The following is a 15,303-nucleotide window of genomic DNA, read 5'->3' on the forward strand; positions in this document are numbered from 1 at the left end:
GGCAGCCAATGATGCTCGCATATTCAGTTTGTCTAACACCTTCCCCAGTGTAATTGAAAAGTTTCACACTTAGATCATATGGTGTGCAAGCAGGTTTATAGTCAAAGTAATTATATTTCTTTAGGATATTTTCAACATAGTGAAATTGATCCAAAGAAATTCCCTTTTCTGACCTAGTAATCTTGATTCCAAGGATTACATTAGCTTCTCCGAGGTCTTTCATATCAAAGTTGTTACACAACAATGATTTCAAAATATTTACAGCATGAATGTTTGAATCAGATATGAGTATCTCGTCTACATAGAGACATATGATAGTGCAAATGCCATTTTCAAATTTGTAGTAAATACATTTGTCACTTTCATTCACTTTAAACTCATTCGATATAATAATATGAGTAAGTCGTCTACATAGAGACATAATATAGTGCAAATGTTATTTTCAAATTTGTAGTAAATACATTTGTCACTTTCATTTACTTTAAACTCATTCGAAATAATCAAGTTATCAAATTTTTCATGCCATTGCTTAGGAGCTTGTTTAAGACCATACAGAGATTTATATAACTTACAGACCTTGTCTTCTTGTCCATGAATTACAAATCCTTCAGGTTGCTCCATGTAGATTTCTTCTTCCAGTTCACCGTTTAAAAAGGCTGTTTTAACATCCATCTGGTGTATCACCAGGTTATGAATAGCCGCAAGTGATATAAGTACCCTAATGGATGTTAGTCTAGTGACTGGTGAGAAAGTGTCGAAGAAATCTATGTTCTCTCTTTGTCTGAAACCTTTGGCTACAAGGCGAGCCTTGTATTTATCAACAGATCCATCGGGTTTCAGTTTCTTTTTCAAGATCCATTTACAACCTATTGGTTTGCAACCAGGAGGCAAGTCTACCAGATGCCAGGTCTTGTTAGATTCTAGAGAATCCATCTCATCGTTTATAGCCTCTTGCCATAGATCAGCATCTAAGGATGACAAAGCTTCTTTAATGTTCGCAGGATCCTCTTCTATGTTGTAGGCCATGTATTCTGGTCCATAATCTTTAGCAACTCTTACTCTCTTACTCCTTCAAGTTTCCGTTTCGTCTTGCTTGTTGCTTTCAGTACTCGTTGCTACAGGAACTTGACTTGGTCCACTGCCCCCACTATTTCTTGATTTGAAAGGGAATTTATCTTCATAGAAGTCAGCGTCGTTTGATTCTATGATCAATTTCGCGTTTAGGTCATAAAACCTATACGCTTTGCTGTTTACTGCATACCCAATGAATACACATTCATAGGCTCTACTAGCGAGTTTGATTCGCTTGGGATCGGGGATTCTGACATAAGCCAGACAACCCCAGGTTCGAAGATAAGATAGGTTGGGCTGTCAATTCTTCATTATCTCATAAGGAGATGTATTGCTTTTAGATTTGGGAACTCTATTCAAAACATAGCAAACAGTCAAAATAATTTCCCCCCACCAATGAGATGCAGCACCAGAATTAAGCATTATAGCAACAACTAATTCAGTAAGAGTTCTATTCTTTCTTTCAGCTTTACCATTCATTTCAGGTGAATATGGTGCAGTTGTTTCATGTACAGTTCCTTGGGTTTTATAGAATTCATTAAATAAGCCAGAATCATACTCTGTTCCTCTATCACTACGAAACCTTTTAATCTTTTTGTTAAATTGATTTTCTATTTCAGTCACAAATATTTTAAACATGTCAAGCGCTTCACTTTTATTTTTCATGAGATATACGTAAGTAAAATTAGAACAATCGTCAATAAAAGTGATGAAATAACGTTTTCCATTTTTGGTTAGCGTTCCGTTAAGCTCACATATGTCAGAGTGTATTAATTCTAGAGGTTCAGTTTCTCTAACAATTGATTTATGGGATTTCTTAGTTATTTTGGCTTGACTGCAAAATTCGCATTTTTCAAAATCCTTTTTAGATAATTTTGGAATCAAGCCTAAAACACTTAAATTTGAAATCACATGTTTGTTTATATGACAGAGTCTAGCATGCCAAATATTAAAATCACACAACATGTAAGCAGAAGGAGACATTTTATTCAATTCAACATTCAATTTAAACATGCCATCAGTGGCGTACCCTTTCCCAACAAAGATACCATTTTTAGAAATGGTGTACAAATCTGCCCCTATAGACTGAGTGAACCCTGCCTTATTGAGAAGAAACCCTGAGACCAGATTCTTTCTTATTTCTGGAGTGTGCATTACATCCTTCAGAATTAAGGTCTTTCCTGATGTGAATGTTAATTCCACATCTCCAATACCAGCAACATTAGTGGTGTGGGAGTCTCCCAACAACACTTTCTTATCTTCAGCAGCAGTGTATGTTTTAAACATAGCACGATCATAACAGACATGGCGTGAGGCGCCTTCAGAACCGCTCCGATGGGCTTTTTCTTCTTGTTATTAGCTACAAGAAGAATTTCATCTTTCTGGTCTTGCTTGCGAGATTCCTCCTCAATTCTAAGGCGGGTTATCAGACTTTCTAGAGAGAATTCTTTAGTTTTATGCCTAAGAGAATTTTTAAATTCTTTCCAAGCAGGGGGCAGTTTGTCAATAATAACAGCAATTTGAAACTGTTCATCAAGGGACATACCTTCAGTTATGATTTCGTGAGCAATTTTCTGGATCTCGTGAGACTGAGCTTCGACTGATCTGTCATCTGTCATCTGATATTTGAGGTAGCGGCTTACAGCATACTTCTTGGCTCCAGCTTCCTCAGTATCGTACTTCTTCTTTAAAGCATCCCAAACCTGTTTAGCAGTATTGCTGTCGGAGCTGTAGTAGTCATACAGATCATCAGCAAGTCCATTGAGAATATAATTCTTACATAAGTAATCATTATTTTCCCATTGGGTTAATTCAGCAGCTATTTTATCCTTTTCAGCTTGTTCACCTTTTTCTGGTACAACCGGAATATCATCCTTCAAAACGTTGGCAAGCTTTTTCGTGGTTAGAAAAAACAGCATCTTTTGTTGCCTCAAACCGAAATGGTTTGTTGTAGTCAGAAGCAGATGAACCTGACCCAGTAATTTCGTCGGTAGACATGGCAGTTCGAAAACGTCTTAAAATTGTTGTTTTTGAAATTCGAAAACCTTTGAAAACAATTTATGCCACCGAAAATATTACTGGGTTGAGTCGCGGACTAGGTCGCTCTCTTTAAGACGTTTCGAGGCACTGCCCAAAATTGTGCAAGGCAGACTATCAACCACGAAGTCCCTAGGATAAAACAGCCCAGATTCACTATTTCGGAGTTCTACTGCACTGTAGAAAAACCGTTCTAGAATTACACCCTCAGTATGCCAGTCGATTGATTGACACACAAATATAGCACGGAGGCTACTCAAGAAAATAAGAAGAAGAAGAAGAAGAATATAAGGGGGAGAAGTGAGAAAAGCCTAAGATACATAGAGCTTTTGGTGTGCTTTTCCAAGTGAGGTGAGCTCTTTATTTATAGATGAGCCGGCCGGACGGGAGGGCGGCGGCGGCGCGCGCGCTTGTGGTGGTCCGTTTGCTTGCGTTCTCCCCCCTTCACAAAATTGCGGTGCCCCTTGGGGCCCAACCCAATTGTGAAACTAACTCCTTATAAAGGTCATAAATGAGTGTGTTCCCTCCAATGTGGGACTTCTCATTTTTCAATTCACACATTAAAAGTCATCATCAATGCCAATTATCTTTCATCATTTCCAACAGTCACTCTCCAATCAGAAAATTTCCACAAAAAACACAAACCAAATCCAAAAAATAAAAAATATAATGGACAGAATATAATCGAATATTGCAGAAAAAACACCAAATTGCAGAAAAACTGAGGCTTTTAAAGCAAAATTGCAGAAATATGTATACCTTGATTCAAGAGATAACTGGAGGTTGGTATCGTGAAGGTTGCTCGTTGATAAGATTTCTAGTTGGCGGCAGGGAATTCAGATTGCAGCGGCAGCAACATGTGAGGTTGCTCATTGAATGAAGGTTTCTCGTTGAAGATTGCAGCGGCTGCGAAGTTACTCGTTGAAGATTATAACGGTGCCAGCGAGGTTGCTACTAGCAGATTGCAGAGACGACCGACGAGGTTGCAAATGGAGGTGCCAGATGGAGATGGAGTATTCAAAGTAGCTCTCATAAACAAATTGAGGGTTTGAAGAATTTTAACGTAGGAATGAAAAATTCATGTTTTGGGGCGGGACTATGAAATTTTTTTTGGGGAATTTGTTTTGGGGTGGGACAAAACGAGAGTTTGAGGAATTTTTTTTATTTTAACTAAAAAGAAAGTAAATATTGTTTGATGTCTATACTATCCATTTAATTCTATCACTAAATACCTATCTATACATACGTTTGTGTCTATTGGTATATTATATATTTACATAAGACATTTATATGTGTTACTAAAAGCAATTGTTGATATATGGCAAAATTCTTGTAGTGTCTTCGGTATAATATTCATTTGAAATATGTGTAGGTGATGACCGACGGTGACTGCAACTCCATCTAGCCATTAAAATATGTTCCATCCTATCAAAAACACTCTTGTTGCCCCTACAATTTCCCTCAAATTTGTTGCTGTAACTCCATCATCTGTCTTTCACGCTCCTCTTGGGGTTGTAGTTGGGACTTCAATTCCAGTTGACACTTTAACTCTAGCGTTAACTTTGAGGTACGAGAAGACCCTTTTTGAAGCATGTGTATTGATATCTAATTTTGACCCAAAATTAATATTTGGTAGTTGTACATCACGATTAACCCAAACCTAATAATATTCCATAAAATCAACTCTCTCTAAATGAATTTAGACTTCTTGGAGACTCTTAATCTTTATACTCTCGTTTAAGACACTAACATCTTATCTATCGTTCAGTTCTATAAATATTTTGTGATATTGTAAAAACATTGAATCTCAACATTCCTTCCACAAAATGTAGTTTAAGTCTCATTCTTTCCGAAAATATTCTATTGTATATCCAATTTCGATAAAAATAATTTTTGTCAATAATGTTTTAGAATAAATCTATAAATATAATTTTCTTTTTCTGTTGCTATAGTATGTTTAAAAGATTATGCTAACACTTTTATTACGTGTTGACACTTTATTTTCTACTACAATTTTTTTTCAATAATTACTACCAGGTAATTTTAACTCACTTACACAGTTTAATACATAAAAAGTTTGAGAACAATTAAAAATATATCTAAAGTTACAACAAATTAATAACACTTGCTAATTTAAAAATACTATATATTACAACAACTTTTATTCAATATTTACTAACAAATATTTTAAAAAATCAACACTTAATATTATATAACTAAAATCTGTTAATAAATATTTCTTTCATAATAATATTATTATTACTAAAGTTACAAAAAAATTTATATTCATCAACATTAACTTTTATCAGTAAAAAAAAATCAATATTAGTGGTGTGTTTGGTTCAATATTGGAGGGGAAGGGAAGTCAAAGGAGAGAAGGGGAATATAAATGTGTTTGGTTAAAAAAAAAAAGAATATTAATAGTCTGTTTAGTTCAATACGTTGACTTTTATCGCTAACGTATGTTAATCATGAACAATAATTTGTGTAATTTTCATCTATAAAATTATAAATTCTCACATTTTATTATTTGTTAACATCATATTTTATGATAAAACATAAATTACTTTTATCTATTGAATATAATTTGGAATTTAATTTATATATACCGTCAGTTTAAAGAGTTTTTACACTATCTGTCAATTAAAAATTAGATAGTTAAAGATATTTGACTTTTATCATAACTACTTTTAAAGTAATGTCCATGAATGTCATTTTATGGTCAAGGAGGATATTGTGTTGGTACATAAAATTTCTAAGAAATGTTTGCAAGTGGACAAAACGAAGATCGAAGTAATTGAAAAACTACCTCATCCTACTTCTGTAAAAGGAACGAGGAGCTTCTTTAGAAATGTTGGGTTCTACAAAAGATTCATTAAGGACTTCTGTCAAAATAAAAAACATCTTTGAAATTGCTACAACATGATGTTGCATTTGAGTTTACTGCCGAATGTGTGAAGGCCTTAGACACTCCAAAGAAAGCAGTCATCACAACAACTGTCATTGCTGCTCTTGATTGGCAGAAGTCATTTGAAGTAATGTGTGATGCAAGTGATTATGTTGTGGGGGTAATGTTGGGTCCATGATTGATATTTAGCTAAACTACGCCACCACTAATAAGGAGCTTTTGGTTGTTGTCTTTGTATTTGATAAATTCATATCATACTTAGTGAGTGCAAATATCATTTTTTACACAGACCAAGCTTGCATTAAGTATTTGATTGTAAAAAAGGATGCAAAGCAAAAGCTGATAAGGCAGGTTCTACTATTGCAAGAGTTTGATATGGAGATAAGAGATAGGAATGGTGTGGACAATCAGATTGCAGACCACCTATCCAAGATACCTGAAAGTATAGAGGAAAGGAATAAAGTACTCATTACAAAGACAATTCCAGATTAATAACTATAGATTTGGCTGGGATGTAGCACCTTGTATGCTGATTTAGTAAATTTCTAGGAAAGTGGAGTCGTTCCTCCGTATTTGAGTTTTCAAAAAAAGAAGAGTTTTCTTCATAATGATGAAGGAACACACTTTTGCAACAAATTGCTTGAAAACCTGTTAGCTAAATATATTGTGAAACACAAAATTTCTGCTGCGTACCATCCACAAACAAGTTGAGAAATGGAACTATCAAATAGAGAGATCAAAAGGATCCTAGAAAAATTTGTAAACTTAACTAGGAAGGATTGGTATCTTCGTTCAGATGATGCATTGTGAGCTTATAGAACTTCCTATAAAACCCATTTCGGGTTGTCACCCTATAGATTGGTATATGGAAAGGCTTGCCATTTACCATTAGAAAATTAAAATCAAGGTGGTTTAACCCTTTGAAATTTCAAAAATTTATCCTTATGGGATTTTGACTTGAAAGAAAAACCACGAAGGGAATTTTCGGTGAATGATCATAGGATTAATCATTATTGGGGAGAGGCTTGCTATTTTCAAGAAGCCTATTCAATTCACTTGAATGACTCTTAATGGTTTAATTAGTCAGGCTGAGGACTCATAAGCCAAGCGCTCTTGGGAGACAACAAAAAATAAAGGGAATATTTATGCTCCTAATTTTTGAGTTTTATGTTTTGTTTTCTTTGTAATGAGTTAATACATGAAATTGTTACAAGATACTTGTGAAATTTGCCGCATATGAATCATGAGTTTGAATGAAGATAAGATAGTTTGGGACTTTTAGGTATTGATGGATGAGTTATGATTAATGTTGCATAGGAATCAGAATCAATATTGATTTTGTTGGGCCCAAAGCTACAATACATGCACTCTCTGTTTACTTGCTCAATGAGTGGCATGATCAGTACCCTTTTTGGCATGCTATCCTACTTCTTTTCTGGCGCACGCGTCCTAATCTTCTACCTACACTCCATTTAACTTTCTGATCGTTACTCTACCACCAAACCTCCATCCATCCATCCATTTCTTACCTTCCATATCTACACACTCATACACCTATCCATTCCACCTTCATCATAAACCTCCAAAATTTTAATTTTCCTTGTACTTTTTTACCCTTTCTCCTTGTTTTCACCTAGGTTTTCCCATTAATCCCACATTCACTAAAAACCCCATCTTTCCAAATAGCTCCATCAACATCCCTTTGTTTTCAAAATGGTGATGAAAATAGACGTGTACAAGTATGCTATCACTTCCATTTATGAAAGCTCATCCTATAACACCCAGATTTTTAGCAGCGCGAATGCATTTTTTATTTTAAAAACAACTTAATAAAATAATACGTCGTAGCACAAAACGACGAGAGTCAAAAATAATTACATCAGATATACAAATAAGCTAAAATAGTTTTTGGGACAATAATCCAAATTATACAAATAGAAAATACATCAGGGCTATGAGACCTATTAGACATTACTCATACTCCTAGTGTATTCTCGACAAACATTTGTACAAAAGTACTACTCCAAGAATACTATCTCCTCCATGATCACGTCAAAGAAATGGAACATGGACCAACCAAACAAAAGTCAACTGTCAAAAAATGTCATAGGTACAATCATCCGAAAACATAATAAGTGCAACCACCAAAAGAAAGACACTAAAGCCTTATACAAAAAACAAAAAAAACTAATCTGATCATCCACTAACAACTGCAATAACATGGGCGACCTCCGCACACTGCACAAGTTCCTTCTGACACAATATCCCTCCTCGAAGTATCTTCTTCCTCCTCATCAGTCATGGATGGATCAATCTCCTCAAAGGTCAGGTCCACCCACGAGATAAGTTGTTTCGGTAGTGCAAGGATCTAAAAATAGCTAACTATCGAAAGTGGGAGCTCTGACTCGACCCGTATATGTAGCCCTACTTGAGATGAGATCGTATACGCAAGTAGTCGATGAATGCTGGTCAGAGAAGTCTTATATTTTAAGGTACATGATGTAATCTAATATTTTTACATTTCAAATGCACACGAGAACCTTAATTACTTAATCTAAACTCTAGCATATGCATCAAAAGAATTTTCAAAGTTTCAAACTGCATGAACAATGTTTGAAAATCAAGTTTTTGGCAAAAGTCAAGGTTCTATTCGACTACATATATGTGTAGCTGAATACAGATGAAGTCAGTAGCAAAGAATGCACATCTGTATTCGACTACAACATGTTGTAGTCGAATACAAACCCAAGTCAATAGCAAAAACTGGACATATGTATTTGACTACTGCATGATGTAGCCAAATACAAAACTAAGTCAATGGAAAATTTCAGTTACTGTATTTGACTACATGGATCTGTATTCGAATACAAACACAAATTGTTTGAAAAATTTGAACGTTATAGAAGTGTATTCAACTACAGTTAGGCTATAGCGGAATACAACTGGGAAACAATGCAATTTTTTAGTTCTGATTGAATCTAGATCATTGCATATGTTCATCAATCTTTTGGGAACGATTTTCACTAATCTAAAGTGATGTCTAAGGAGTATAAATACTTTCTAGTTTTAGATTTAACTTAAGAACCTTTACAAGAATCTTAGAAAAACTTTGAACAACTTTCTGAAATATTTTGTGATTTATTCAAAGTCATACTTTCATATTTCAAGTACATGTTTTACATTGTCATATCATTGAGAAAGATTCTCTGTTGTACTTGAAATTATATTAGACTATTATCATTGTAAAAGAAAGCATCAACTATTATATTCTCTTGTTTCAGTCAACATCATTGTTGTAAAATCATTCAAGTTATTGTGTAAATTGAGAAAAGTAGTGTATTTTCTTCAAGTGTTGTAAACTAGGATAGTGGTGGGCTATCTTAGGCAGATTGTTAGAAGTTTGCAACCAAAGTCTTAAAGTTAGACTTGTACTTATTCTAACAATAGTGGAAAATATCTTGTGGTGTGCAAGAGGACTAGATGTACTCTTGGTTTGAAAGGGGAACCAAGATAAATTATTGTGATCTTTATTTTTTCTGTTATTTACATTTTTCTATACACTAATCCTCATCAGAAAAATAATTCACTAAATTTCTAAAAACCAACAATGAAGAGAAAATAAAGGTAAAAGCCTCACTGACATATGATGACAAAAGGAAAGTGTTGTTTGACAAAAGGCCAAAAACACGTCGGTACTTGGAATTAGGGATGGGTTAGGTCGTCTGTCAGGGGCCTATGGCCTGACCTACTTATGATCTGGCCATATTTAATAAAAAGGCTAGGCTCAGGCTATTCTTAGGTTCGCCTCTGTACTAACAATTGACATCGTAGCAAGTTCTGGAAATTTGCTCCTCAATCCTTATTCATGGCTTCCGCACAACCATTTTTTAGAGATGGTGGTAGTAGCAATAAACCACCTTGCTTTGTTGGAGAACATTATAATTTCTGGAAAATATGCATGCAAGCATATCTTGAGGCACAAAGAGATGATATTTGGGATGCATTAGAAAATGGCCCCTATCTTCCAAAGACAATCATCAACAATGAAGAGAAAATAAAGGTAAAAGCCTCACTGACATATGATGACAAAAGGAAAGTGTTGTTTGACAAAAGGCCAAAAACACGTCGGTACTTGGAATTAGGGATGGGTTAGGTCGTCTGTCAGGGGCCTATGGCCTGACCTACTTATGATTTGGCCATATTTAATAAAAAGGCTAGGCTCAGGCTATTTTTAAAGTCTATTTATTTAAATAGGTTAGGCTCAAGTTTATAAAAAAACCTATTAGGCCTAGCAGACCGGCCTATATATAGTTTATTATTTATTAATGTTATTTTTTATTATTATTTATTAATAATATTATTTTCTATTTTAAAGTCTATGACAATCACTCATTAGTTATTTCATATTCGGTAGCCGTTTCATATTTGGTAGCCATTCTATATTCGGTAATCGTTCCATATTCGATAGACGTTCTATTAGGCAATGACTCAGTCGTCATTCGATATTTGTTTAAGAGATAATAATGGGTGCACTTGTTTCAGAAAAAAAAAATTTATTCTTTAACACCAAAAATAATTTTTTAAGGTTTAAATGGTGTTTGTTTCAGATTTTTTAAAAATCATTTTGTTAGAAAAATCATTTTTTGTTTAATATATATAGATATGTAAAATATAATATTTAGATGTTTTAATGTTAATAAGACTTTTAAATAGGCTTTCAGGCCATGCCAGACTTTTAAAAAGGTCAGGCTAGGCCAAAAAAAATCCTATGATAGGCCGTAGGGCAGACTTAAGCCTAAAAAATTAATCGTAGGCAAGGCTCATACCTTTCAAAGCCTGGCCTGACCTATTCCCACCCCTACTTGGAATAAATGGGTTCTTCCGCGTGTGTCATTGCAAAACTGCCAAAGAAATCTTGCATACTCTTGAAGTAACCCATGAAGGAATAATTGAGTTAAAATGTTCTAAACTTAATTCTTTATCTCAAGAATATGAATTATTTCGTATGCAGCCCAAAGAACCTATTCTGGACTTGTAGAAAAGATTTTCTTATATGATGAACCACTTGACGGCGCTTGGCAAGTTCTCCACTAACGATGAATTGAACCTTAAAGTTCTAAGATCATTAACAATGATGTGACAACCTAAAGTAACGTCAATTTCTAAAAAGAAAAGCCTGTCAAAGATGTATCTTTCTCCACTTTTTGGAAAACTCCAAGAACATGAGATTGAACTTGGAAGACTACAAAAGAATGAAATTCTAGAAAAGAAACCAAAAAGCATTGCCATGAAAATAGAGTCAAGAGAACAAATAGATGATGAGAACTTAGATGGAGATGAGAACATCACCTTCCTAGTAAAGAAATTTGGCAAGTTCCTTCAAAATGATAAAACTTATAAGAAAAGGAAAACTTTTGTAACACCCCGTTTTTCAAAGCGAGGGTGTATTTTTTTTTCAAAAGAAATTAAAATAAAACAGAGAAATAAATAAGGTAACACCTTTGGATAAGTAATTAAGTCATTATAATTTTCAAGCAGCGGAAAAGCTCTCAAACCATGAATTCAAAATATTAACATAACAAAAGTAGTACAGTCTTCCAGTTTAAAAATAAACGCAACCCAAAGGAAAGACATCCGTTCCCTCTGTGTCAACCTAGTCTGATCATTTTACAAAACAACTAAACACCCTGAGTGATCTCCACGCGCCCCGTGAGATCCTCCTAACGTAGCTGCAGTCAAGCGTTCCCATCTCCATTCCCGTCCGTAGGGTACGAACCGGTAGGATCGTCCTGACTCTCATCTGAGGGCAAAGCCCAGATTTCCACAATAATTGTAAAGGGTCACCAACCGAAAATAACAGATAACACATAACATTTAAGTTTTAAATGCACAAAATAACCTTTCAACTAAGCATGCACCTTAAAAGGATTTTCCATATGCTAAAAGTTCATACAATGCTTGCCAATTAACAATGAACTCAAAATGAAGTTCTCAAACCATCAAGTAATACATAATATTCGAATACAACGGTCTGTATTCGACTACACAGTAAGTCAGTGGCAAAAACAACATGTTTGTATTCGAATACAACTTTCTGTATTCGAATACACATCAGACAGCAATAGGAAAACAACAAAATTCAGCTTTTTAAAGGGTTTCGAAACCAATCAACACTTACACACAAATCCAAACAATCACACTTAGCAATTATAGCATAATCACCACGTCATCTTGAGTTTCGAAATAGTATTGCAATCACATGCTATCACCAAATTCCAAAACATAACACTTAACACTTATAACACAATTACTACAACCTCATGGGTTTCGAAATGGTATTGCAATCAAACATGTTATCACCAAATTCCAAAACATACACTTAACAATTATAACACAATACTACACAGACAAAATGAACCAACAATTCACAATTTAACAGGGTGTAGTCTCTCACGGACAAACACCTGTGTAGTCTCTGACAGACAAACACAATCCACCAAGGAACGTAAGTCGTAAACGTACTACCTATCACGGGTCCGTAATGTTTACTGAGGTGACACCTATCACGGGTCTGCATAACTTACCAAACGTAAATCGTAAACGTACTGCCTATCACGAGCCCGTACCGTTTACCAAGGTGCCACCTATCGCGGGTCAGCGATTTACCAAAACACACATAAGTAAACGAGACATTAAGAGATTCACCATTCTTAATTATCATTTAACTTAAACGATTTTCAAAACAGACATTAAGTAAATAAGTCATTAAGAGATTCCCCATTCTTAATACTTATTTATCTTAAACGATTTTCAAAACAAATATTAAGTAACCAAGACATTAAGAGATTCCCCATTCTTAACGCCTAGTTAACTTAAACGATTTTCAAACAAAACATTCAGTAAACATGGCATTAAGAGATTCCCCATTCTTAATACTCATTTACTGAAACGATTTTCAAAAACAAACATTAAGTAACCGAGACATTAAGAGATTCCCCATTCTTAACGCCCAGTTAACTTAAACGATTTTCCAAAACAAACATTAAGTAACCAAGACATTAAGAGATTCCCCATTCTTAACGCCCAGTTAACTTAACAATTTTCAAAACAAATATTAAGTAAACGAGTCATTAAGAGATTCCCCATTCTTAAGTCTCATTTAACTTAAACGATTTTCAAAAGCAAACATTAAGTAACCAAGACATTAAGAGATTCCCCATTCTTAACGCCCAGTTAACTTAAACGATTTTCCAAAACAAACATTAAGTAACCAAGACATTAAGAGATTCCCCATTCTTAACGCCCAGTTAACTTAAACGATTTTCCAAAACAAACATTAAGTAACCAAGACATTAAGAGATTCCCCATTCTTAACGCCCAGTTAACTTAAACGATTTTCAAAACAAATATTAAGTAAACGAGTCATTAAGAGATTCCCCATTCTTAAGTCTCATTTAACTTAAACGATTTTCAAAAACAAATATTAAGTAACCGAGACATTAAGAGATTCCCCATTCTAAACGCCCAGTTAACTTAAACGATTTTCAAAAACAAATATTAAGTAACCGAGACATTAAGAAATTCCCCATTCTTAACGCCCAGTTAACTTAAACGATTTTCAAAAAACAAATATTAAGTAACCGAGACATTAAGAAATTCCCCATTCTTAACGCCCAGTTAACTTAAACGATTTTCAAAAAACAAATATTAAGTAACCGAGACATTAAGAAATTCCCCATTCTTAACGCCCAGTTAACTTAAACGATTTTCAAAAAACAAATATTAAGTAACCGAGACATTAAGAGATTCCCCATTCTTAACGCCCAATTAACTTAAACGATTTTCAAAAACAAATATTAAGTAACCGAGACATTAAGAAATTCCCCATTCTTAACGCCCAGTTAACTTAACAATTTTCAAAACAAAATATTAAGTAACCGAGACATTAAGAAATTCCCCATTCTTAACGCCCAGTTAACTTAACAATTTTCAAAACAAAATATTAAGTAACCGAGACATTAAGAGATTCCCCATTCTTAACGCCCAGTTAACTTAACAATTTTCAAAACAAAATATTAAGTAACCGAGACATTAAGAGATTCCCCATTCTTAACGCCCAGTTAACTTAAACAATTATCAAAAAACAAATATTAAGTAACCGAGACATTAAGAGATTCCCCATTCTCAACGCCCAGTTAACTTAAACGATTTTCAAAAAAACAAATATTAAGTAACCGAGACATTAAGAGATTCCCCATTCTCAACGCCCAGTTAACTTAAACGATTTTCAAAACAAAATATTAAGTAACCGAGACATTAAGAGATTCCCCATTCTTAACGCCCAGTTAACTTAAACAATTTTCAAAAACAAATATTAAGTAACCGAGACATTAAGAGATTCCCCATTCTTAACGCCCAGTTAACTTAAACGATTTTTCTTAAAACAAAATATTAAGTAACCGAGACATTAAGAGATTCCCCATTCTTAATACTCATTTAACTTAATGGTTTTAAATTCCACACAAAACAAACTGAAACAAATTCTCACATTCAATTCATAATTCACACCAAAACACATCAATCAACAAACATCAAGTATGAACATGCCAAATACGATGAACACAAATCAACATAATAAATTTCATTTATTCAAAATCTTACATACATGAGGTAAAATCATTTTTCCCAAAACAATACTCCAATCCTAACACAATTCGTTTCCACACAACCACAGATAAGGCCCTAGATGCAAACTAAAAGTTTGGAAGGAGCCCTTACCTTAACGTTAGCTCAAACGTGCGTTTCCGGCACCGTGAGTAAATCCGGTAAAATCTCCGCTCGCAACGTCGCCTCCAAATTGGTCCCCTAGCACCGTAGCGTGGTAGTGAGCAACTTTCCCTTCTAACTCTTCGCGAAATGAAGCTTGGATCTAGAAGAAACGGAGGGGTTTGTGTTTGAATCTCAAATACCGTTTTTCTTCGTTTTCGGATCAAAGAGGAAGAGTGGAGTTGCGAAACCTTTGTTCTAACTCTCACCCAACCTTGGGTTACTAGTTTTGAAGAAAAGGAACGAAAAAGAAAGCAAAACCAAGAAGGAGAAGAAATGGGTTTTCGCGAGGCACGGGAGGAAGAAGATGGAAAATTGGAATTTTCTTTCCTTCCTTTTTCCTTTCTTTGTTTTTCCTTCCTTTCTATTTCCTTCTTTCCTTTATATAACCTTTTCTCTTCCTTTTCCTTCCTTCTAATTTTCTTTCTTTCTATTCTCTCCAAACAAACATATATATATAT

The 15,303-nt window shown here is 34.4% G+C and overlaps 1 protein-coding gene across 1 annotated transcript in view; it reads right to left on the minus strand.

The window, feature by feature from the left end:
• Window positions 1–6,317: 6,317 nt before the first annotated feature.
• Window positions 6,318–15,303, minus strand: part of LOC140918890 (uncharacterized) — a 38,872-nt gene continuing 29,886 nt past the window's right edge. The window contains exon 3 of the mRNA XM_073363795.1: window positions 6,318–6,452. Coding sequence (XP_073219896.1) covers window positions 6,318–6,452 — 135 coding nt within the window. The remainder of the gene's footprint in view (window positions 6,453–15,303) is intronic.

The sequence above is a fragment of the Cicer arietinum genome, chromosome 1 (assembly GCF_000331145.2).
Source record: "Cicer arietinum cultivar CDC Frontier isolate Library 1 chromosome 1, Cicar.CDCFrontier_v2.0, whole genome shotgun sequence".
NCBI classification, from domain to species: domain Eukaryota; kingdom Viridiplantae; phylum Streptophyta; class Magnoliopsida; order Fabales; family Fabaceae; genus Cicer; species Cicer arietinum.